General features: G+C 53.0%; 1 protein-coding gene across 9 annotated transcripts in view; it reads left to right on the forward strand.

Annotated features, from left to right (window-relative positions):
- The window catches only part of NCOR2 (nuclear receptor corepressor 2), a 161,940-nt gene that overhangs the window by 41,563 nt on the left and 96,934 nt on the right, over nt 1-23,443 (forward strand). For all 9 annotated transcript variants that reach the window (XM_061466184.1, XM_061466189.1, XM_061466190.1 and 6 more), the window contains exons 4-7: nt 1,358-1,537; nt 7,328-7,441; nt 17,654-17,710; nt 23,157-23,209. In XM_061466184.1, the coding sequence (XP_061322168.1) occupies nt 1,358-1,537; nt 7,328-7,441; nt 17,654-17,710; nt 23,157-23,209 (404 nt within the window). The remainder of the gene's footprint in view (nt 1-1,357; nt 1,538-7,327; nt 7,442-17,653; nt 17,711-23,156; nt 23,210-23,443) is intronic.

The raw sequence follows: 23,443 nt of genomic DNA on the forward strand, positions 1-23,443 counted from the left end.
CTGGTGGTAGCCCTGGCTGGTGGCTGTGTGTCAGCATGTGAGGAGAGGACTCTCAGCACCAGTTGGTGCAGAACAGCGTTGGCTTTGTCTGCTGAAATGAAGGTAGGGAAGTTGTGTGAACCTCACTTGTTGGCCTCCCCTTCCCTCCCCTCCCAGCAGCTGCAGCATTCTGGCCACCCACCCTGGCAGCAGTTTACGGTTACAAACCAAGCCACAGCTCCTCTTCCTGCCCCTCCAGGAAAGCAATCCATCCTCTCGCTAAGCACATGAATAGATAAACTTCTAATTAAGGTGCTGGGAAGCTGCCAGAGAGGAGAGTCCCGGGTCAGGGCAGGCTGTTGATGTGCTGTGATCCTTACCTGGTGGCTGTTAAGGAGCTGCTTCATCTCAGGTGTGTTCCTCAGTGCTGGGCATCCAGGCATGCAGCTTGTGTTTGCAGGAGGTGGGCTCCTTCCTTTGGAGCTGGGGAGGGGAAGGGCAGCGTGGTCCTGGGATGCTCCTGGGATAACTGGTTTGTTGGGCTCAGCAAAGTGGTTGCAGTGCTGGATGTGATGCTGAATGTTTTGATGTGTTTCCCCTCTGGCCTGTGCTCATGGTCATTAGAGCTGTTCCCTGTGATGGCCATGGAGGTTATGCTGATCTGTCCAGCCTCTGACTAGAAGGGTCTTGTTCGGTTCAGAGCCTCTTTACCTGGAATTTGCAAAAAGAACACTGATTGTGATCAATTCAGTCTGCTTTTATCTGAGCTGACCTCGTCTGTCCCCTTTCTCTTTGTTTTTGGATGGATGTGTTTGACATCCAGCATTCAGAGCTCCTCCAGTATTTAATGAGATGGAGGAGGACCTCCATGAAGGAGACAGGAGTCCGGCCCTTGTAGCCCCTTCTCGTTCAGGGCAGTCAATGCTGCTCTTCTCTCCAGGATGGCCATGGCTGTGCCAGAGGAGGATGTGTCTGTTAGTACCTCATCTTTGTGGATAAGATGCAGCTTTGAGCTGGCTGCTGAGATGTGAAGGGACAGTGCTGCTGGCAGCTGCTGAATATGGATGGGTTTATTGATCCATAGGAATGCGGGTAGCACTGAAGGAGCCTCTGAGGCTTTGGCAGGAGGAAGACCTCCTGCCACGTCAATGGGAGACTAAGCTGGTGCTCTCTGGAGGTGCTGGAGGTTGTGGATCACTGCGGTGATGTGATCTGGCAGCTGGAACTGCTTCGTCTAGCAGGTTTTTTGAGGGGGGTGTGTGTCTCAGAGGGCTGGGAATGGGCCAGGGAGCTGTGGCAGCTGACGTGGGAGGATGAGAGAAGGATCCAAAGTCTCCTGGGAAAGAAAGTGCTGACCTGGTTGTTTTACGCTCCCCAGGATCGTGGCCTGCCGGGCAAACTGGAGCCCGTGTCGCCCGTGAGCCCTGCTCACCCCGATGCCGAGCTGGACCTGCTGCCCACCCGGCTCTCCAAGGAGGAGCTCATCCAGAACATGGACCGCGTGGACCGCGAGATCACCATGGTGGAGCAGCAGATCTCCAAGCTGAAAAAGAAGCAGGTAAGAGGCTGTGGGCTGGAGGGGAGCACACATCCTCATTTCTGCATGCTGCCTTACACCCCTGGTCCTGGCCCAGCCATGGCCACAGGGGGGAAGTGGCAGTGCCATCAGGATGCTCTGTGTCTGTGCTCCCTGTCGTGACATGGGCAGTTGCTGCTGTGCCAGCCGTCTGGAGCTGGTAGCTGCAAGACAAGGGAGCTTTGGAAACCCAGCCTGTGGGCTCTTTTGCATGTTGAAGTGCCTTAAAGGGAGGAAAATCTGTCTTTGGTGACTTGCCCACAGATATGCAAGCAGTCAGTGGCAGAGCTGAAAGTGCAGCCTGGGTTGCCCCAGTTGTCTGTACAGCCCAGTGTTAGCACAAGGTCTTTTCTTTCTCCTTTCCAGCAATTGTCTCTCTCCAGTGCTATTGCTGCCACTGTTGTAGTACTGGGCTGCTGAAAACATTGTGGCAATGGCCTAATGGCCCTTCCTGCATCCAGTTCCCTTCTCCAGGGCTTTGCAGCTTTGTAGCCATGAGCAGCATCTGATCCAGCTCCAGTCAGGGCTGTGCCTGAGCCAGGGATTTGAGTCTGATCTTCTCAGTGGTGCTCTACCCCTGCACAGGAGCACTCCCCAGCAGAAGGCTCGCCTGCTCACTGTTGGCATGTGTACAATTACCATAAACCCATTAAGAGATTAATATAACAAAACCTTGGGGGATGTCTGTGAAAAACCCACAGACTTAAAGGCTTTCACTTCCTAAAGCATATCACTTCCTAAAGCATATCACTTCCTAAAGCATATCACTTCCCTCTGCCTCCGTGGTACTGGTTCTTCTGTTGCATTTGCTTGGACCCGGTTCCTGAAGTCCCTGATGGCTGCTATTCCCAAACTGCCTGAATGACCTGTCCCCAGGGGTGTGCAGTGGGAGTTTGGGAATGGAACAAAGCCTCTACTTGGGCTGTTGGATGGGGCAAGTGCTTCTTGAGGATGAGCGTACAGTTGACTTTCCTCCCCATCAGATCTGTATTTTCCCATAGCAGGTACTCTCCCTTTCTTTCCTGCAAGACAAGCAGGATGGTTTGGGTTTGCTTTCAAACAGTGTGGTTTAATTAGCATGAAGGGCCCTTTTTTGGTGTTGCTTTTTATCTGCAGAGATATCAGCGTGCTTAGGGAGAGGGAGCCAAGAGTGGGCAGAAGCAGCTGTGCTGGGGATGCAAGGAAGCAGCCGTGTGTGACAGCTTGCAGGGGACAGGAGCATCTGGAGTGATGGGAACCACAGAGGTTCCTTTTGTTGGGTTTGGTGGGAGCTGGGAGAAGCCAGCCCTTCCCCTCTCCCTCCTAGGAAACACAACAAAGTGCTGGTGTCCTGCCTCACCTGGCAGTCTGGCTGCTGGTCCATGTTTGTAACCCACATTTGAGGACGGAGGTGCAAACCATGGTCATTTCCCACTGTGGAGAAGCGCTTCCAGAGTGGGATATGCTCCTGGAGCAGCAGTGAAGGTCCCTCTCATGGCAGCTGGGAGGACTGACAGCTCTGCCGATCCCCTGCCTGACTCCAGAGATGCTAAGGAGCTGCTGTTGATGCTGACGGGAGCAGCATATGCTCCTTGTTGTTAAATTGAAGCTGTCCTTCCGTAAGGAAATGGGGTTTTTATTGTTGGCTGCTTTGGTTGCTTTATTTCTTCCTTCTGAGGGAATTTTATGATACTTCCTCCCCACAAAAATGCTCTGCTGAGTGGGGAAGGAGGTGAAAGTGGCTGTTGGCAGGAAAAGCATCCCCTCCCTCTTTTTGGCACATGGTGGCAAAGTCGTTTGGTAGCAGATCCCACCCCTCCAGCATGGGCTCCTCTCCCCTCCGTCAGAATCTTTCCCCAGCCCAGGGCTGGCACATCTGGGAAGAAGCATTTTGGGGGGGAAGTGGGTGTTCCTGAGATGCTCCGGGAACGTTTTGTCCATCTGTGCATCTGAGCTGTCAGTGCAGGAGAAGGACGAGCGAGGGAAAGCAATCATCCTGGAGCAGAGACTGCTCCTGCAGGAGCAGGGGAGGTATCGTACGCAGCCAGAATATCCTAATGCTTTTCCCCTCTGTCTCTGGGAGGCCTTCTCAGGGTAATTAAATACATTTGTATGGAAAAATATAAATCCCAGCCAGCCCCAAACCACCATTTCTCTCTTTCTGCTTGTTCCAGACATGGCAGGGAAGGCTCTGCCTGGACTTTGCAAGAAGCAAACGTCTCCAGCAAGTTGAGAAACCTTCCCCAAGCCCTGCGCACCTCTGGCAGAAGGCCACCTCCACCAGCCATCCCCCACTCATTCATGCACCATATGCGCTTAAATCTCTTGCTGAGTCCTTTCTCCCTCTCTTCCTGACAGGGAAGGATAATCCTTATGCATTTATTCCTGGCAGCGGTACCGGGGATCTGAAGGAGAAATGAACTGCTGGGCTGTTCTCTGCAGTGGTGCCTCAGCCTCCCTGGGCGCCGAGCTCAGCACAGGGCTCTCCAGGAGCACAACACTCCCACCTGGTGATGGAGGTGGAGCCGCATGGGTGGAAGAGCTCCAGGGTGTCTCCTTCCATCTGTCTCAAGGCTGAGTTTACTCTGTTTTCCCCTTGGCTCTTTGCAAGGGGGTTTTGGAGATGCCCTGTGTCTGGAAGACCTCTCCTCTGGGCAGGTGAAGCATCCTGGTACCCAGGTACCAGATGAGGCAGTGTGGTAACTTGGGGGGTGTGTGTTTAATGACCTTGGCTTCATCATGCAGGTCCCTTCGGCACAGGAGTTAGTACCTGTGGGCACAGGGTCTTCCTGCAATGCCACCCACCGCTTGCCAGCACTGCAGGATCTTCTGGCCCTTCTGTAGTGTGTGGTCCAGCCAAAGGGACTCTTATCGGGAGAGGGCACCTCCTCCACTTGGAGAAGGGTTGGCTTTTGGATGCTGTAGGAGCCAGGGCTATGGCTAATGATGGCATCTTGCATCCCTTCAGCATTGCTGTGCTGTCTTTCATTTGGGAAGAGCAGGAGGCTCGTGGGCAGCTACTGCTGGGAGTGGGGAGGGAGAGAGTGTGGAGCCGTCAAGACTCATCTCTCATCCTGCTTCTCTCCTATAAAGGTCACAGTCCCAGCCTAGCTCTTGTGGCAGACCTTTAAGAAACCTATTTTGTCCGTGTCTGGGAACCCTGACCTATCTTCCTTTGCCATTTCCCACAGCTCCCAGGGATAGCTGTCATGGGCTGAACCTGCTGCAGTCAGGTGTGCTGCCTGTAGCCCCTGCCTGCATCCTTGCCTCTAGCATCCCTCCTATAATAACGGCACAGTGTTACACCACAGAGAGTGGAGTTTAATTCTCTACTGTATTTCAGCTATAATTAGATTTGTATTTTTTCTTTTAACGAGCTGCTTTTAATGAGCCTCCACTTACTGGCAAACTTTCATTTCCTGATACGCCGTCAACCCCTCTTGTCTGAAATCACTTATAACACACCGACCGCTTCGCAGGATTTTTGTGGGTTTCAGAACAGCGTAGCCAAGATTCTGACATAGTCTTTTTTTTTTTACCCAAATATTTCCCCCAAGGGAAGCAGAGGATTTGACAGATCCCTTTTGGTGGCTCTGTCGTTGGAGTTCTGTCATGTGCGAGCAAGGCTGTGTGATGGGGATGCTTTAGGACACTAAGCAAGAGCAGGCAAATGCCTGGAAGCGCTGCTTCTGCGCTGGGGCTAATGCTGAGGCCTGCTTTGGAGCCTGTGGTTTCAGCCCTGGCTTCCCAAAGAGCTCTTGTTCCCTTTGCACATCACTGTGATTTGGGCCACCTGAGAAACAGCCATGAAGGAGAAGAGAAGGGAGTTTAGGGGCTTGGTTGTAGCCTTTGATGTGCTGCGGTGGTGTGGCTCTTTGTGGGCAGGAAGGGACGGATCCCTGCGGAGATGGGGAAGTTTAATCCCTTTCCAGATTGTGGATGGTCCAAGCTGGCTGTTTACTGGCCATCCCCACACATGGCTGGAGTAACCTCGAGGTTAAGACCCAGAGGTGGGTATGCTGATGCCAGGCTGTCCTGCCTGTGCCAGAACCCGCTCCCTAGTCTGGCTGGCAGTGGTGATGTGGTTTTGGCTGTATCTTCTTCTCTGTGCTGCTGCTTTTTCCTGCATGGAAAAAGATGTCCACGTATGGGGAGGTGGGACACGACAGAGACCAGCATGGGGGTGCTTCATCCTTTAAAACACATTTCATTTAAGGGGTGTGAATTTTCTCAGCCAAGCCAGTAGACCTATCTGGTGCTTAAGTGTTCTCTTGGACCGCATCCCACATCCCTAGTGTTGTCAGCAGGAGCAGAGATGATCTGAAGGAGGAATAGATACCCAGCTTCTTCTTGAACCACCAGGCACTGCTGTCTCCGGTAGCACGGTGCCTTTCTCACCTCTGGTGCAAGCTGATTGCGCTCAGTCCCAGCTGCATTTTCTCCTAGTACAAGGCTTGATTTCCCCCTCCTTCCTTCACCAGGGACTGCTTTTGACTGCAGGGAAAACAACCCACAGAGCTTTGGAGACTGGGAAGCGAGCAGTGAGAAAACCAGAGGCGGTTTTGAGAGCCGCTGCCTCTCCTGTGCCTGTGCTGCCCCGCAGCTGCCGTGCGCAGCCTGCGCGCTCCCTCCTCGCACCGAGCCACAAGGAATCTCTCATTTCCTCTTAGGATGAGGCACCCCTTGGGTTGTGTTGTCCTAGCACAGGCAGACACATGGAGGTGAAGGGGTGTATGTTTGCATGCGGCTGCTGCACCTCAGAGTGCAAATACCATGAAATGTGGAGCTGTGGCAGTGCGGTGAAGACAGTGAGAAAGCAGAAGAGCCAACAAAACAAGCTCCTCAACACTGCTGTCTTTGAGGGTGGGTCACCTGGGTGATGTCCATCCACACCTACTGGGCTTTATCTAGTTAAAGCCTGGACTTGGTGGTTTCTGCTGAGGACAGCATGTTCTGTATGAAGGGAGGAGAGGAATGAGTCTTATTCCGCCTGATGCCTGGAAGGTGGCTCATGCTGCAGCTCTTCCTGTACCTGTTGGGGCAGCCAGAGTTGCACCGTGTGTTCATGGCTCTGGGCATTTGCAGCCTGAGTTCTTGTGCTGTCTAGCCTTGACGACCCATGTCTGAGCGCTGTGCTCTCTCTGCAGGAGCTCCTGTAGCTGTTGCTTGCCCTCTTGAGCACTTTGCATCTCTCACCTTGGCCAGGAGGGCTGCCATGTGCCCTATCTGGCCAGCTCTGAGCAGGGATGTGAGGATTGATGGCGTTACTGCTGCTCTGCTGTAGTTCCTCGCTCATTTGGTTGCCCAGTGCAGCTGGTGCATAATTCATTTAATCAAGAGCAGTCATCCCAGGGCATCTCCTCCCAACTACAGCATCACAAGATAGAGCTGAAGGTGGAGAGCAGCTTTGCTCCGTGCTCCCTGTAGCACAATAGCAGCTCCAGGGGCAGGTAGCAGCAGGGAGCCAGGCCCGAGCTGTGGTTCCCTTAAAGGGTTTGCAGTAAAATCATCGCGCGCTCCCCAGGAGGCTGGTTCAAGGCAGGTCCTCATCCTCCATGCTGAAAAGGCACTGCCCCAGCAGCTCAGGGGCTGGTGGCCGGGGCAGGGAGCGCTGCGCCTGCGTGGCAGGGGCCATGGGGCAGCTCTCCTCCCTCTCCCCATCCCTCTGTGTCTCGCAGGAAGCCTCCTGCCATGGCGGTTTCTGCCTCGGCACCGCAGAGAGTCGCGTGTGGACGGGGCCGGCTGCGTTTCTCACTGTGACTCACCCTCCTCCTCCCCCTTCTCCTTCCACAGCAACAGTTGGAGGAAGAAGCAGCCAAACCACCAGAGCCTGAAAAACCCATCTCCCCGCCTCCTATCGAGTCCAAACATCGCAGCTTGGTGCAGATCATCTACGACGAGAACAGGGTGAGTCTGGAAACCTTGGAAGTACAAACATGCGACGGTGCCGTGTCAGCGGGCAGGGAACGGGGAGGTTGGTAAAGGGTAAATGGGGGATTCCCCTGGGCAAGAGCCCTGTGGGAGGTGAATAGATGGAGCCTGGTTGGGGATGGTGACAACAGAGGGCTGAGGAGCTCGCTCTGTTGTGTGGCTCGAGCACAAATGTCTTCTGAAGAACCTGCCTGGGGGGGTTTCCTGTAATCAGCTTTAGATTTGATGCATTCAGGAGATGCTTCAGAGCCCTGTCTGTTAAATAGCTGCTTCCACCCTCTCCTCTGGGAGTGAACCTGGTGGAAAGCTTCCTCAAAGCGTGGGGTTTGCTGTGGCAGGGTGAGCTGCATGAATGGAGAGGGGCATCCATGATGCTCTAATACTGCCAGGCCAGCTGCAAGGTCTCCTGGCTGCTCCTGAGCCCCCCCCGGCTGGAGCAGAAAGGACATGGATGCATCCAGGGCTGGATTTGTGGATATTTGGTGCTGTAAACAGTGTTAGCAAAGGTCAGTCCAGCATCCCTGGCTCTGGATCTCTGCCTTGACCACTCATTTGTTGCATTCAGCCATTGCCTGTAATAGCAGCCTGAGGAGACAGGAATTTTGCTGTGTGCTTTGGAGCGATGGTAGGAAATTGGGCCTTTTAGTAGATAATCAAGCATATTCATTTTCATTTAGGTGTTGGATAAAAAGGATGATTTTGCATAAAAGGAAAACTACCAATCACTAATTGCTCTGAATTGTGAGGCCTGTGATTTCACTGGGAGCTGCAGAAATCCAGGTGCCCAGCTCCTAAAAAGAAAACAAAATTGCATACCCTGCGCTCCCCGGCAGTGCAATTTTCCTGGTTTTCCTTGTTCCATCTGCTTCTCTTCCTCAGCAATAGGAGACCCAATGCCAGCACGGTCTGTTGTGCGAGGGGGTAAAGAGGTTGATGAGTTTGAAGCAAGTGCTGGCTTTGCAGACAGTAGGCTTTGGGGGCAGTGATGGGTTCTCCCCATGCACCACCAAGTACCCGCTCCAGGGGTCCTGGGCTAGATGGCTTGTGCCTCCTGTGCAAGGGGTTGGGGTCAGAAAAAGGAGGTCTCAAGCATCTTTATTCGTGTTCACTTGAGCCCTGTCCTGCTTGGACACTCTCGCGTACCTGGACCACATTACAAGGAGTTCTGCATTTCTCCTTGGAAGTGCCCTAATAGATGGGACCTGTCATGTGCAGTGCTCAGAGCTGGTGGCATCATTTGTCTCCATGTCTGATTTCATTCCGAGTTGTGCTGACCCTCAAAGCCAGCCTGGTAGCAGGACTTTGCTGTTAACCTTCGCAACAGGGTGCATTTGTTCCAGGTGGGTGCTCAGCAAGGGAAGGTCACATCTGACACCAAATGTTTGCATAATTTCCAGTCCGGCTCTGTGTTTGTGTCTGGATTCACCTGGGATGAGTGAATGATGGCTCTTCCCCTGCTCTTGTAAGGTCCCCTTGCGAGTAGCGTGTAAGCAAGCCTGGCTGTGGGTAGGGAACTCAAACCCAACAGCCCTTCCCTTCTGCTTGATAGAAACCCTAGCAGGCTTGGAGGGAAGTTCTTTCTCTGAAGAAGACATGGGCAACGAATGGGCAGTCAGCAGATCATTGGGTGGCCACTTGTAATGGCTGAGGCTTGGTGGTGTAGGACCCTTTTAAGCACCCCAGCAGGGAGATGCCAAGTTGTGGGCTCTAAGGGGCAGGGTTTGCTGAGCCTTGCTGAGCCTTGCTGGCAGCACTGCCTTTGTTGTGGTTCCAGTAGCAAAGGCTGGATCCAGCATGCAATTGTCCTTCTAAGGGCCATCCCCAGGCTCAGCTTAGAGCCTCTCACCTCCCTTGGACACGTTTGGGATGCCTTTTGGTGGTGACTGCTCTCCCCCTTGGGGCCAGGAGGAGGAAAGCTGGCAGAGGAAAAGATGAGGGAGCAGTGTCAGGATCATGGGTGGAAAAGAGTGGCTGGTGCTTGGACATCAGACTGCTTTGGGTGGGTTTGGTGGCAGCAGGTGCTTGAGGTGTACCCAGCCATCTGTCAGACACAGGGAGAGCCCCAGGCATGCTTGTGCTGACCTGCGGCTTTGCTGCAGCTTAACAATTGCCAGGTGAGTTGGTAGGAGCGAAGGGCCTTGAGCCAGACAGAGACACATTGATCTAGAGTGGGGAAGGTCCCTGAGCCAAATTTAAAGCCTTTTGGCCTCTTCTGTGCTGTGGCAGAGCAGCGAAGTTGGATGCCTCAAGGCCTGCTTGCAGGAAAATCGGCTATGATGGCTCCAGCCTGCACACAGAGGGAAGAGCATCCTGATTTACTCGCCTCGCTCAGCTTGTGGCTTGCTTGAAGGAGGCAGCATGGTAAGAGATGCAAATGGAAAGTGGATATTCAGGCCTCGGGAAGGAGCACCGCAGAAGAGCTGGCAGAGCCTGAGGTGATCTCTGAAGAGCACTGCTGTGGAAGGGGCAGGCAGCCAGCCCTTGTGGCAGTCCCGGAGCAGGTGGGAGGTGGTGATGCACTTCATGGAGGGGCTGTCGCCTGGCTCTGTTTGAATTCCTCATGAACCACGGGTCTGTGCTTCCCCGAGCACGCGGGTGCTGCCGTGCCCGTTCCCACCGCTCCTGCCAGGCTGTGCCGGAGCCGCACACTGTGTGCAGTTATACCCCGAACAAAGGAGACGCCAAAAACAGGCCCTGGGAGAGGAGAGGTAACGTGAGGACAGAGCAGCTCGGAACGCCGGAAAATCGAGTTAGCCAGCCATTCTGTGACCTACTTTCCTTTGGGATAACGGTGGCTGTGCAGGGGTGAATGGCTTCTAATTTTAGCTTATGGCTCATTGGGAAGGAAGTCTATACATTCCTCTCACCGCTGTGCTGCGGAGGGATGAGGGGTTGGGATGCGGGTTGGTGCCGGCCTGGATCCCATTTTCTCCTAGGTTCAGATTCACTGATGCTAAGTGCCCATCATGCTGCTTTTCCCTCTTGTGACCTACTTAATGCCTACAATGCGAAAAGTTGCTTGGCGTTGGAGAGGATAATTGTGGAAAACGTGACCTGTAATCCCCTCCTGCTACACTGCTGGACAAGTAATTGATTTCTGGGAGAAGAAAGTTGCCTGTACAGATTGTGCTGGGGAAGAGCAGAGAGAACCTGCAGTGAAATCCTGCACTGTGAGGCTGGATTGGATTGGAACCTGCACTGGAGCCTTGGATTATAGTGAGGCAGTTGATACGCAAGATCCAGGTGCCTTCTGCCCTGGGTATGTGCTGACCAGAGCTGTTTTGTCTGGTCTCCAAAGGTAAGCTGTGCACCCCCAAAAAAGTACCTTTTGGGAGATGTTTGTAATATAACACGTAAAAACACACATACATGTGTCCAAGCCAGGATTTCAACTGTGAGTGCAAACTGTGCTGTTTCTGACAGCATGTATGAGAGTGGAAGTTAACATTTTTGGTACTATCCGTAGACTAAACTGTGAAAAAAACAGTGGGTAGCATTTTCAGAAGCATCCCAGTCCTATTTTCAAAAGTGCTTTTAGTCCTTCAAGAGACAGAACGATGTTTGAAAACAGTGGCGGGTGCTGCAGTTGCGGAGATCAGTCAGACAAGAGCTGAGAGGACCGCTTTGGATGCAGGATGGGTTCATCCCCTCTGGATGCTGGCATGGTGATGCAGAGCTACCTGGGGAGATGGGGTTGTGATGGACGTCTTGCATGCTCTAAAGACTGACAGTGATGCAGGCACAGGGGATCTAAATGAAACCATGTGAGAGACCTGTAGCATCTCTGCTGTGGGGAGAAGCTGATCCCTGCTGGCTCAGGCACCTCTGAGGAGGTATCTGTGTGGCTCAGCTTCTGTGCAGGCTTTAATTTGCCCCTCTGGGATGTGTTATTGTGTCGAGAGAATTCAGGTTTCTTCCACCTCAGCTCCCCATAACCAGGGCAGATTATCTGTGTATATTTTTAGCTGTGGCTTTATTCCCCAGGGCCGTTCTGGGATTCCTTACATCCGTCCTCTCTTGAACTTGATTGAGCATACCTGGGCTTGAAGGTGGTTTTGTGCTTAAAATGGAAATTTCCAGGTCTCTTGCTAAGTACGGGGAGGAGGGCAGCATTCCTGTTGCTCCGAATCCCTTTCCATGCCTTTCCTGGGATGCTGGGCTGGCTGGCCTCTCCTTGTCAGCGTGTCCTGGAGGAAGCTGCCCTGCGGCATCCTTGGCTGTGCCAGCAGCCCACCTTGACTCAGCTGGGTGAATTCTCCTCCAAGTCCTCCGTGTGCCCAAAGCCACCATCAGGTGCCATGTACATGTGCATGCAGACACTCTGGTGCCTTCTCTCTGACCACTGTGACGACGTGGAGCCTGCATGTACCATCTTCAGCTCCAGATCCGGGTGATTGAAGGCTCTCTGCAGACCTGCTGTGCATCAGAGCCAGGCAGGATTCCCACTCAGAGACCAGGAGATGAAAAGCAGCCTTCATCCTTGTGTCAGACCTGTCCCTGCGAACAAGAGCACGTCAGCCTTCCTCTGAAACACTGAGCTCATTTATAGGAGCGGGATAAGGTCACGTCAGGACACGGTGTGACTTCACCCTCCACCATCATTCCAGGGAGGGCACGCGGTGTGCTGTGACCCACCGCAGCGTGACGAGGGCTGCTCCGGGTCCCCCTGCATGCTTACAGCCACGCCAGCCCATCCCTGCTGTGCTGTCAGCCCTCTGTAAAACTGGGTTTGATGCAGTGCAGGCAGTGGAAGCCGGCAGCAGCGTCTGTCTCGCTCTTGGGATTGAGTTGGTGGAAATCAATAAGATTAAATTTTAATTCGTTTTCTGTCTCGGTGCTTGTTCCTTCAAAAGGGCACAGCTATCTATCTTCAACCTCGGCATTATGCTGGAAAATTGGAATTCAAAGGGTTGTTTTGAACTTTTTCCACCCCCTGCTGCTGTTGTGTCTGTGCGGAGCGTGTTCCCAGCTATCCGTTTTACCCTCCTCGCATACCTTCATAAAGCATTGATGCCCCATCCATAAATAAGGGAATAAATAAATGAACACTTTTAGCATTGCAAAGTATAATCTAGCCGTTAACTACTGAAAGGCACTGAGCGTGACTCAGATCCCATGGGGGTTTAATGTCTATATAACTCTGATTTTCTATGAACTCCTGATTTACATTAGAAAGGGAAGAATCAGGCCTGCACCGTCAGCACAGAGCTGGTGCAGTAAATAAAGCCTTATCAGTGGAAGTGCTTTTGAGCTTTAAGTGTGCATAGATTTTTTCTCATACCCTATTTTATGTGGTAGTTGGGGTGGGGGCACTTTGTATTTGGCTGCCGAAAGGGCCTTCTTCATTGTGCTTTTGTTTCTAGTAACTTCTGGGGTTGCCTTGTCATGACTTGGTGATGCAAAATGGGCTTTTGAGTAGTCTTAGAGGAGCACTGGATGATGGTCCTGATGTCTGGTTTTGAGGTCTGCTTCAGGATCTGGTGTTCCCAGTAGGTGCATTGACTTAGAAGCATTGTCCATGATGAGCCCAGACCAGATAATACCATCTCCTGCATTTTCACGTCCTGGAAATAGAGATGAGAAGTGCAGAGAACCCAAATCTGTGGGAGGAGGAAGGTAGACCCCGGGGTGCAGATCTGGCTCCTTGGGTTGGTGAGCAGAGCTTTGCCATAACTGCTCCAAAGCTGAGACTTTGATTTCTAAAAGCCTTCTGTGCAATGCTAACCCTTCGTTTGCAATGGTGAAATCTTAAGGCACAGGTTGGGTTGGAAGGGACCTTAAAGCTCATCCAGCTCCAACCCCTGCCATGGGCAGGGACACCTTCCACTAGAGCAGCTTGCTCCAAGCTGCTGTGTTCAACCTGGCCTTGAACACTGCCAGGGATGGGGCAGCCACAGCTTCTCTGAGCAAGCCTCTGACCAGTGTCTGCTGATGCTCAGGGACACTTGGGTTCCAGGAGAACCCAGGGCAGAGCACGTATCCTTGGGCTCCCACAGCTGGGTTGGGAGTGCCGGTGGTGGCCATCCCTGCCGGCTGTGGGAGCTGGGGAGGGAAGAGCATTGCTTTCCATTCCCACGGCACTGGGACTTGTCCCACCTGCTTTGTGGGCAAGGCAGCAAATTGCTGGGTGGTTTGGCTCTTGGAGAGAGGATGCCGAGGTTTAAAGGGGAAAGAATTAGTACCTGTGCTTGTAGGAACGAAAACCTTTCCCCATGGAACCAGCACAGCCAGGTGGTGTGGTTTGGTCCCAGCAGATCTTGGCGCAGAGGCAGGGGCTTTGCATCCCCTCAGACTGTTTGCTTTATGCCTTGGGTAGAAAGGTGTCTCGCCTGAGGGCTTCCATGATTTCTGCTGACTTCAGCCATGTTCCTCCTGGGGTTTAGCTGCCTCTTTGCCACGCCATCCCTGCAGTGCCTCTCCCTGGAACATCAAGCTGCCGGGACAGGAATTTTCCCAGGGCCAAAGGGAAGGGCTGTCGAAGGGCTTTGCTTATCTCCATGCCTGCTCCCAAATAGAAACCTTTCCACTCCCCAGCGCTGCTGCCTACGGGCTGCTATAAATAACCCCAGGAGCACGGTTCAGCTGCAGCAGCTTTGTGCTGCATGGAGCCATGGCTGGAGTCAGGCCAAGAAAATGCCGCCTCCTAATTTCAGATCCGCTTTCTCAAAATAACTCTCGTGTTTCCTCCTCTTCCATTTTTAAACTTGGCTTTAAGAGGAGCCCACGCAAAATCCCAGCCTCTCCCTCCTCTGGTTTCGGATGCTCCCGCTGCCTCGTGGGGTCAGCTCGTCATCCCCGCGGGAGCTCACATGGCCGGGAAGTTGCTTCCCCCTCCCGATCCTATTTTAAGTTGCTTCAAAGGAAAAACAAGGGGCTGGAGTTTGCTTTGGAAGCCAAATGCTTTTTAGGCGAGAATGGAGGTTTTCCTAGTCTGCAGGGAGGCTTTTGTTGTTGGTGAAGATCTCCTTAGCTGCAAGCCTGTTGGAGGAGCATGAGATGGGGTAAGAGCGTGGTCTGCCTGCCCGTGCCCCTGCCCATGGGGACGGAGGTTCTTTAGGGGTAGCTGCTGCTGCCTGGCCTACCTGTGGGTCTGCATTTGCACCCGTGTGCCCTGCAGGGACACGGATCAGTGTTTGCGTTCCAGCCTCACCTCTTAAGAGACATCAGTCCCACTGGAGATGCACGCAGAGGACTGGTATGTGAGGAAGTGCCCAGGGTTTGCTCCTGCTGGAGCCAGACCCAGAGCCACTCCACTAGAGCAGAGTGACTCTGATGTAAATGGGAACAAAATTCAGCCCCAGGGCTTCACTCCCTCTGCAAACGCTGCTGTTCCCAGGGCTGTAGCAGTATTCCAGGACTCTGTGGAATCGGGAAGAGGGGTCAGTAGCTGCTTGCTCTGGAGCTGCACAGGGATTATAGAACTGCTGGGGTTCTTCATGCATCTCACCAGAAGTAATGGCTTAGGTTTGCTTCCCCGTGCATTTATTCCTGTTAAATAACAGGGATTGCAGGAATGGGTGGGGTTACTCAGCACATGTAGGATGAACCCTTTGTGTTCCTTCTACAGGGTCAATCACCAGTTGTACTTCTAATGAAATCAATATCGGAACCAGGTCCTAGGTGTTCCTTTGGCAAGGAAAGGATTGAACGGGGCAGCCAGTGGTCTTCAGCGAAGGTCCTGAGGCTGCCCTTGCACCTGAACAGTTTGAGGTTTGCCTAGATTTCTCTAGCCAGGCTTCTGGCTAGCAGGGTCCCCAAGGTCCCCTCTGTCTGTCCATCCTTCGGGATGAGCCCCGGCCTGATGGGAACCTTCTGCTGGGTGTTGATGTGTCCTTCCCAGTTCAGCCACCAGCTCTCACCTCGGTCTGAGTGGCCTTTCAGACAGCCCATTACAGTCCTGCTCTGATCTGATAAATGCAGCAGGGAGCATCAACAATTACAGTGGGTGTCAAGTGTTAATTGGGCAGCTTTCAAGATAGAGGCATTTCTTTGTGTACGTACAAAGATATGACGTGCTCGGAATAGCTTCTCCTCCCGATCTTCCATTCGGGAAGACGGGTGTATTACAGTCGGTTAATGCAAGACAAATTGTCATTCTTCTTGATTCACCACATGTTCTGCCTGTGGTGATTTGCCTCCGGGTTGTCTCATTAAGTTGTCTAAACATGGCAAATGCAGCAGCTGAACATACTCAGCTTCTTCTTGAGTTAATCGCATTGTACACACGCTCCTGCAGCAGCCGCGGTTCCAGGCTGCGCCATCCAGCGCTGCCAGAGCATCCTTCACAGGGCTGGTACCCAGGAGAGCAGGCCTATGGTGGGACCTGCTCCTACCCACAATTACACTGACTGCAATTAAATGGTTTGCTGATTGGTTTTGTCCCAGGTATGTATCACAAAAGATTTGGGTAAGCCAATACTTCCCCTTCACCAGCGAGCAGTGGTGGTTGGCCCCGTCGCCCTCTTGGCAGCAAATGCAGAGTATTTTGTAGCAGTTTTAATGATCCCCTTGAAAAATCTTACCCCTGGTTTTTATTAAGACTTTCAGATGCCACAGTGCTGATGTTCTCCAAGCTCAGCAGGTTTTACAGCTCGTGGAAACCAAACTATTAAGCTCTGGCTGGGAGTTCTCCATGTGATGAGTATTTCCAAGGGGCAAGACCCTGGGCAGGCATGGCTTGTTCCTGCTAATGGAATCAGGTGCACAGCAGCAGAAATGTCTAATGCTGCAGAGTGAGCCAGGCCAGGCTGTGTTTGGTGGGGTTTGATTTCCCCATCATCAGTGGGAGAATGCTTGCGGGGATGCAGACCTGGGTGCTGCATTAGCTGGGACTTGGCAATCCTGGTGGAGGATATCCTCTTCATGGAAGGGATCTTGAGTGGAAGAGGCAGGTGCTCTATAGCAGATGGGGTGTTTCATGAGCTGGGCTGGTTCGTGGTGGTGTTCAGGCCACGTGTGGCACTAAAGCTATGTGAGTGCTGTGGTTTGCAGACAGGTCCTGGTGCTGGGATCACTTTGCTTCCTCTGTGGGTCAGGTCCCTTCTTCCCCTTACGTGTCATGCAACCACAGAGGACACTTAATGTGGTGTTGTGACATAGAGGTGGTTTTGTGGGGGTGTTTGCTGGCCATGTGAGCCCCTGAAGCAGAGGGAGAGCAGTGGGAGCCAGACCCTTGGAGCTGGAATCCCTTCCCTGCCCTGGGGGGCTTCACCCAGGCTTTGCCAAAGCCCCCAGAGCTCAGCCCTCCAGGGCTCTGGTGCTGACGGGGTTAAAATGATGACTGTGCTTCCAAAAAGGGGTTTCCCCCCCTCCCTTTAAATCCCGGGGAAGCCCAGCTCTGCCCACTGCTCCTTCACCCCTGTTTTAGGCAGCTGTGGATTTTCTCACCTCCCTGCCCCAAAATAGCTAAAATCGCCTCTTCTATTGAACAAACACCTCCGAAAATCCATCTCCTCAGCCCTGCTGCTAGCAGGTATTTGCCTGTATCAGCTCAGCCCTGTGGCTCATCATGATCTGGGTGTATCAGACCTGTCAGTAACCCCCCCGCTAAAGCCTGGCTTTTTAAGGAAGTGCTGTTTACTGAAAATGTCATCTTTTATTTAGGCTCCTGCTGCAGCCAACCCATGTCTTCTTTTCAGGCCTGTTTAATTAGTAACGGCAGCACAGCCCCTGACACATGTTCCTTGGTGGTGTTTTTTACCTCTAATAGGCATTAGGTAGCTTGGCTGGGGGTGGGAGGGAGCAGAGAAGGGGAGGGACAAGATGAGGAGCCAAGGGCAGCTCAAATCTAACATCACATGCTTGTGAAGTAATGAATCCTAGAAAGGGCATCTCTGCCTGCGCGCTGGCTCGTCCTCCCTCCTCCTTGATGGGCAGCCATACAGAGGTGATGGGTTCAGTCATCCCCCTTGCACCCAATGGGGCTGGGGATTCGGGTCGCTCCGCAGGCAGAGCTCAGATGTGGTAAAGTCAGGATAACTCAAGTGCCGGAGCCCTTTGCCTGTGGGGCTTTCCTGCAGGTCCAGAGGCTGATCTGAACCTTTCCGTTCACTTCCAGGGTGGGATTTGTGGCTGCTCTGTGGAGGTTTGGGAAGGGGTTTTAGCACAGGGGAAGGGCTGGAGCAGGGGCTGTGACTGTAACTGATGGCAGAAATAACTTGGTTTTCTCTCTCCCCTTTCTCCCTGCAGAAGAAGGCAGAGGCTGCCCACCGGATCCTGGAAGGACTGGGCCCTCAGGTGGAGCTGGTGAGTGTTACCTCTCAATGCGGGCTTTCAGAGGTCCCTGGGTGGCGAGCACAGCACCCTGTGTGTGTGTCTGAGCTGTCAGAGGAAGCTGCTGCTGGCCCGGACCTCTCACTGTCACAGCACCAAGGCAGGAAGCAAAGACGAGTACTGAAACACAGGCAGAGACACACAGCCCTCTTTGGAGGGCCTTAACCCTTAGGTAATCCTCATGTGCTGCGGCAGAGCTGGGTGATGGAAGGGGCTCCAGCACAGTTTGCATCCACTTGGGATGCTGTTAGCTTCATTGGCTTCATCTCTCCTCTGTCCCACCCCACTGCAGACAGAGGAGGGTGCTCTGTAAGCACTGTGCTTACAGTGACGTGCAGGTACTGGGATTCACACACATCCTATTCCTGTCTCCCTCATGCACAGGACAGCTGGGAAGAACAACTTCTAATAAATTGCCCATTAGGGGCTGCCTCCTCATCCGGCAAAATCCAGCTGTAAAGGAAGCGATTGAGTGCTGGAGGGGCGCCTGAAAACAGCCCCCGAGGGGCTGAGTCCTGAAGAAGGGTGCCTGGAGAAGGTGCATCCGCAGTGATGCTGCTGGAAGGATCTAAGGGGGACAGACGTATCTCTTGCATTGCTCCAGCCGTGGGGTGTGAGGTGGGAGTGAACACAGTCTTGGGCAGCTGTAATTTACCTTGCCTTGTGGAGGTGGTACTAATTGCTGTCTTCCCTGGGTGTGTAAGGGAGAGGTCACAAGGGAATTAGTGCTCACTGCTACGTGTCGAAGCCCACTTCCTTGTTTGGGGAGGTAGTGCTCATTACTCTTGCTTTGAGTCACCGGGGTCAAACCCTTTGCTCTCTTTCTGCTCTGAGGATTGGCAGTGCCTGGGGTTGGTGCTTCCTCATCAAAATATGTTACATTTCCTTTTCCTTCCTCCCCCTCCTTTTTGGCCTTCATTTCTCCCTTTTTTAGGTCGTTGATGCTTTGTCCCTGGGTGCTGACACTGCACAGGGGGGAGCTGTAGCAGCACCCAGTGCACACTTCTCCTCTCTTGCCTTGCCTTACTCTCAGAGGGCAGGGGAAACCTCTGCTGAGAACACCCTGCAAAACCCCGGTTGGGTTCTGTGTGTGCCTTGCAGAATGTCTCATCTGGCTGCCCAGAGACACTTCCTATGGCCCAGCCCCCCCCGTTATGTTGGCCAAAACAGCACCCAGGACCTGCCAGCGGCCTCTGCGAGGCAGGATGAATAGTCAGATCTGAGTTGGAAAGGAAGCAGCTTTGCATGCTCTGCCCGATGTGCACCCCTGTCCATCAGCCTCAGCACAGACACATCTGAGGCATCTCTTACAGGGAGGTTGAGCAGCCTGGTGCTAATCCTGTGCAAAACCTCTGCAAGCAGCAGTGGTGGCTGTCAGCAGAGTGCAGGGTCTTGTGTTGCTGTGGGCTCTGGTTGTTGGGAGCTCTGGGTGTTGCTTTGCAGCTGCAGTGCTGTGGTGGATACACTTGAGCTCAGTAGCGGGGCAGCTTCCAGGGGCTGATGGTGTGAGACAAGAAGTCACGGTGGAGATGGGTTTAGTCATGGCAGAGAGAGGCCAGAGGTTACCACAGCGCTGGCAAACCACGGCTGCAAGCAGGGTGAGGTGGTGCTGCTGGCAGGATGGAGCCATGGCTGCATCCCCTCCTTGTGCTGCTGTTACTGAGGGCTGTGGTGGGGCTCTGCCTTCTGCCCTGCTGGCAGCAGGTTGTGCCAGGGAGGTTGTGTTTGCATGAAGAAAGAAATCCTATCACCTGAGGACATTGATGGGCTTGTTGAGGCTCCCTGTAGCATTACCTGGAAGAAAGGGTTCTGAAAGTAGTCCAGTGTAGGGTAAAATAGGGATTTACCCAGGTGTTTTGTGTCTGTGTTGTGGGTTTCCCATGAAGTTGGAAGCTGCTGGGAGATGGCTCTGGTGGGAAACTCTAATTCCTGACTTTGGCCTTTTAAACAGCTCCCCCTGAGCTTTCAGGCTTACAGCCTCTTCACTGAAACTGGTGTCCCTGGGTTGTACATCTCAAGGTAGCAGCAACTGTTTATTGATGATTCCTGGCTTTTCTCTGCTTTGACCTTACAAGATCTGGCCCTGCACCTTTTATCTTAGAGGTGTCACTCAGGTCTCATCCTCTTCAGAGGATCCTCAGTTTTGTCCTTGAATCCCTTTACCCATCTCTCCTTGCTGGTGCCCCTCCATCCTGTCTGCTGGGCTCTTCCCCCTGTCCCTGTGGTGGAAATCACCCCCTGCCCAGGCATCCCTGGGAAGCAGGGATCAAATTCAGGTCCCGGGAAGCTGGGAGTCTCCTCTAGATCAGGAGAAGGTTGTGATTTAGTAAACCAGGACTGCTCATTTCATCCCTGTGGTGTGGTGGTACCATTTTAAGTGACCCCATATTTTCCCCAGGGAGAGGTGCCAGTGAGATGTGTAGTCTAAACACTGCAGTGGCCGGAAAGCAGTTGAGACCATTCAGTTTTAAAGAGCTTTCAGTAAATCCAAGGTGGTTTTCAGTAACAGCTTTGCATTGCAATTACATTTTTCTTGTATGTCATCCCCCAGAGAAATACATTTCATGTCCCTTACCCTGGAGAAACACTGAGAATGTTTTGAACATCACCTTACCCATCTGACCTGTCAGCTTTGCTCCTGCTTACTCACTGAGGCAGATGTCATTCTGAGCAGGTTGGGGATGGCTCTGAGAGAAGGTGCTGTTTCTCAGTCCCTGCCCTGTTGAGAATAAAGATTCTCTTAACTCTTTAATCTGCGAGGTTATGTTCTCTATGGCGTAGGTAGAACTTGTCTCCTGGGTTTGCTCCGCTGCATGGGCTGAGTTACAGTGCTCCAGTTGTGCAGACAGAGATCTTTGTGAGATGCTGGTGTCCCATGGATCTTGGATTTGAATCCCAGTTTCTTATTTGTGAATACTTGGGCATTTCTTTTAAAGTACTGTGTTCCAGTGCTTGTCTGTTAACACTTAGGTTTGATAGCTAAGAATTTAGGTGCTTCTATACATCATAGATCAGTAGTAGTGGAAAAGAATGTGGTGAGCTGAGTGGCATCAAGGCATCCGTGATGTCCACATATGCATCTTCTAACCCAGGCATTTGCTCCACCACCTTCTGCCAGGAGAAGGTCTCTGTGGCTCACCACACACCAGGTTCTTTGCTGTGATTTTTATGAGCACAGAGGGAAGAGGCACTGTTTGTTACTCATCAGCATTTCCAGCTCCTGCACTCCTCTTCCAAGAAGCACTCACTGGTCAAGGCCACCCAGTGATTCCTCCGGTCAAGCCTTTCCAGGGTGATGACTCTGGATGTGATGCTCCAAACCCACAGCTTGATTTCATCTCTCTGTGGCGCAGACCTGCTACGTGATGAGACAGATGTCTGTGTTCCTCTGAGCCTTCCAAGCATGAAGCGCACAGCCAGCTCCGAGCCTGGAGTCGGACTGGCAGATCTAAGAGGATTTGTGATAGAAATGCCCCTGAGGAACACAACGCACTGAGGTCTCCTTCTGGAGAACTGACCTGTCCCTCTCATCTGCCCTGGCTCTGCCATCACGGGGTAGCTGCCTGTCTCCTTGTTGGTGTCCCCTGGCACATTCAGCCCACTGTCCCCTGTCAGGGCAGCAGATGCCCAAGCAGTCCTCCTGGGTTGCAGCAGTTCATCTCGCATCTGTCTGCCTGGGCTCCTCTGCGTGCCTTTTCCACATGGGGATTACATGTGCTTTCCCAGCAATGAGGGACATGTCCAAGGACAGCCAGGAAAAGAGGCTGATGAAGCTGCTCGTGTCAAGATGCAGCGGTGATGGGCTGCAGAGTAGGGAGAGCTACACCCAGTCTCCTTCCTGTTCCAGCAGGGAAAGGTGAGGCAGGATCTGTTTTTACAGGGCAGTTATAGAGACAAGCTGGCTGTGTGGAAAAACAAGTTCCTCTGCCAAGCACCTGTGATGGTGATGGGGAGATGCTGTGGAGGAGGTGAGAATTACACCTTCTTCAAACTGGAGGAGAACGGGACCCACCTGTGTTTGCAGGTCCTGTCCTCTCCAGTGCTGCTCACTTGGCTGTGCAGATGTTCAGCAGCTGTTTTCTCTTTTCCTGTGTTTATTCTGAGATGAAATTGAGTGGACCTCAAGCCTCAGCTGTATGACCACAGTAGGAAGGTGAGCTGGTTTGTATGTAGCTGTGGCCAGGATGCTGCCTTCTGCCAGGACCTGGCCATCACACATCCCCCTTAGGGGGTGGATTGTTCACAGCTTGTTTGGTGGAGGTTTGTGGATGAACTGCCTGAAGACTTGGGCTATGTTCCTATGGTTGGACAGGAGCTGTGCTCATTGGGTGCCCAGTTGATGATGGTTGGGCCAGGGCAAGTTTTTTGTTAGCACAGCCTTGGGCATGTTCACACCAGCTTAGCTGATGACTAGAATAGCAGTGAAAGGCTTAATCCTGTGCACCCTGTCAGCCTGCTTATACAGACATAACTGGTGGCAGCTCCTAGAGCATGGCCTGAGCTCTTAATCACTATGGGTGGGATTGAGCATGGTTTCTGTGGCATCTCCCCCTTCCAGAGGTGGGACTCTGTACATTGGCATGTTCCCTGAAGGTGCATCACCCTGTGGATGGGATGGGAGTTATAGCAGGGGCAGTGACCAGGGATGGATCCAGCTCTTCTGACTCCCCATAGAAGGCCCTGTCACATCCCCACTAAGGGTGAGGGGTGCAGAGAAGCCGTGTGATTGGTGCTGGCATCTTGTGTTGGAGACAGTCGTGGCCACTGAGCTCTCCAAAGGGCAAACCATGGGTCCTTCTGGAGCCCATTGCCCCTCTTGAGGGACAGACAGGAGCATCACTCTCTGCATAGGTGCTGGGGGACAGCAGCGACATGCCTGGGGACCAGCCTGCCCCTGGCATTGCTGGAAACCGCAGTGATGAGCACTTGTCCTGCCTGCAGTTCCTCACTCTGGCTCCCCGGGAGAGCTCAGGCAGGCTTTTGCCGTGTAGATATAACAACTTGCAGCACACAGGCTGCCTCTCCCCGCTCCCCGAGCCCCCCTTTCCCCTCGCCTCCCCCGTGCCGTATGTTCCGAAGCGCACTGCGTTTCCCAGCCCATGGATGGCAGGCACGTACTCGGCCGCGCCGCTTTTATCTGGACCACGTCGCACAGTGCTTGTTGTGAGCCGGCTCACTGGAGTGCTGCCGGCCCTCCCCCGGGATGAGCCAGGATGAGCTGGGATGCACCAGGACCAGCGCGGCGCTGCCGGGAGCCAGCACCCTCCAGTACAGCCGGGAGCAGGGATGTGGGGCACAGGGATGGGCGCCTGGGCTGGCGTGGCTCAGGGATACAGGGACCTGCACCGATGCTGATGGGTTTAAGTTTCTAAATGTCAGACTGTATCATTTATGCCTTCATTTTTCTTCTTTATTTCAGCCATTGTACAACCAGCCTTCAGACACCAGGCAATACCATGAAAACATTAAAATGTAAGTACTTGGCAATAAAGGCTATTTTAAATGTCAGGTTGGGCATTAGGCTGGAGCGGGAGGGATGCTAGCTCGTTCCCAGACCCCGATTAAAGCTGCTGAGGAATTGCAAGCGTCCCTTTAGAGCTGGTGTTTTACTGCTCTGGGTGCCTGAAGCAGAAACCTGCTGTAGGAGCAGCTCCAGGAGCCCAGCAGTTGGGAGCTGTAGCTTCAAATGGATGCTGAAGGTGCTGT

Source organism: Pezoporus flaviventris, unplaced genomic scaffold (genome assembly GCF_033815535.1).
Source record: "Pezoporus flaviventris isolate CSIRO_AGI_PZ_B2104156 unplaced genomic scaffold, CSIRO_AGI_Pfla_v1 ptg000041l, whole genome shotgun sequence".
Lineage (NCBI taxonomy): Eukaryota > Metazoa > Chordata > Aves > Psittaciformes > Psittacidae > Pezoporus > Pezoporus flaviventris.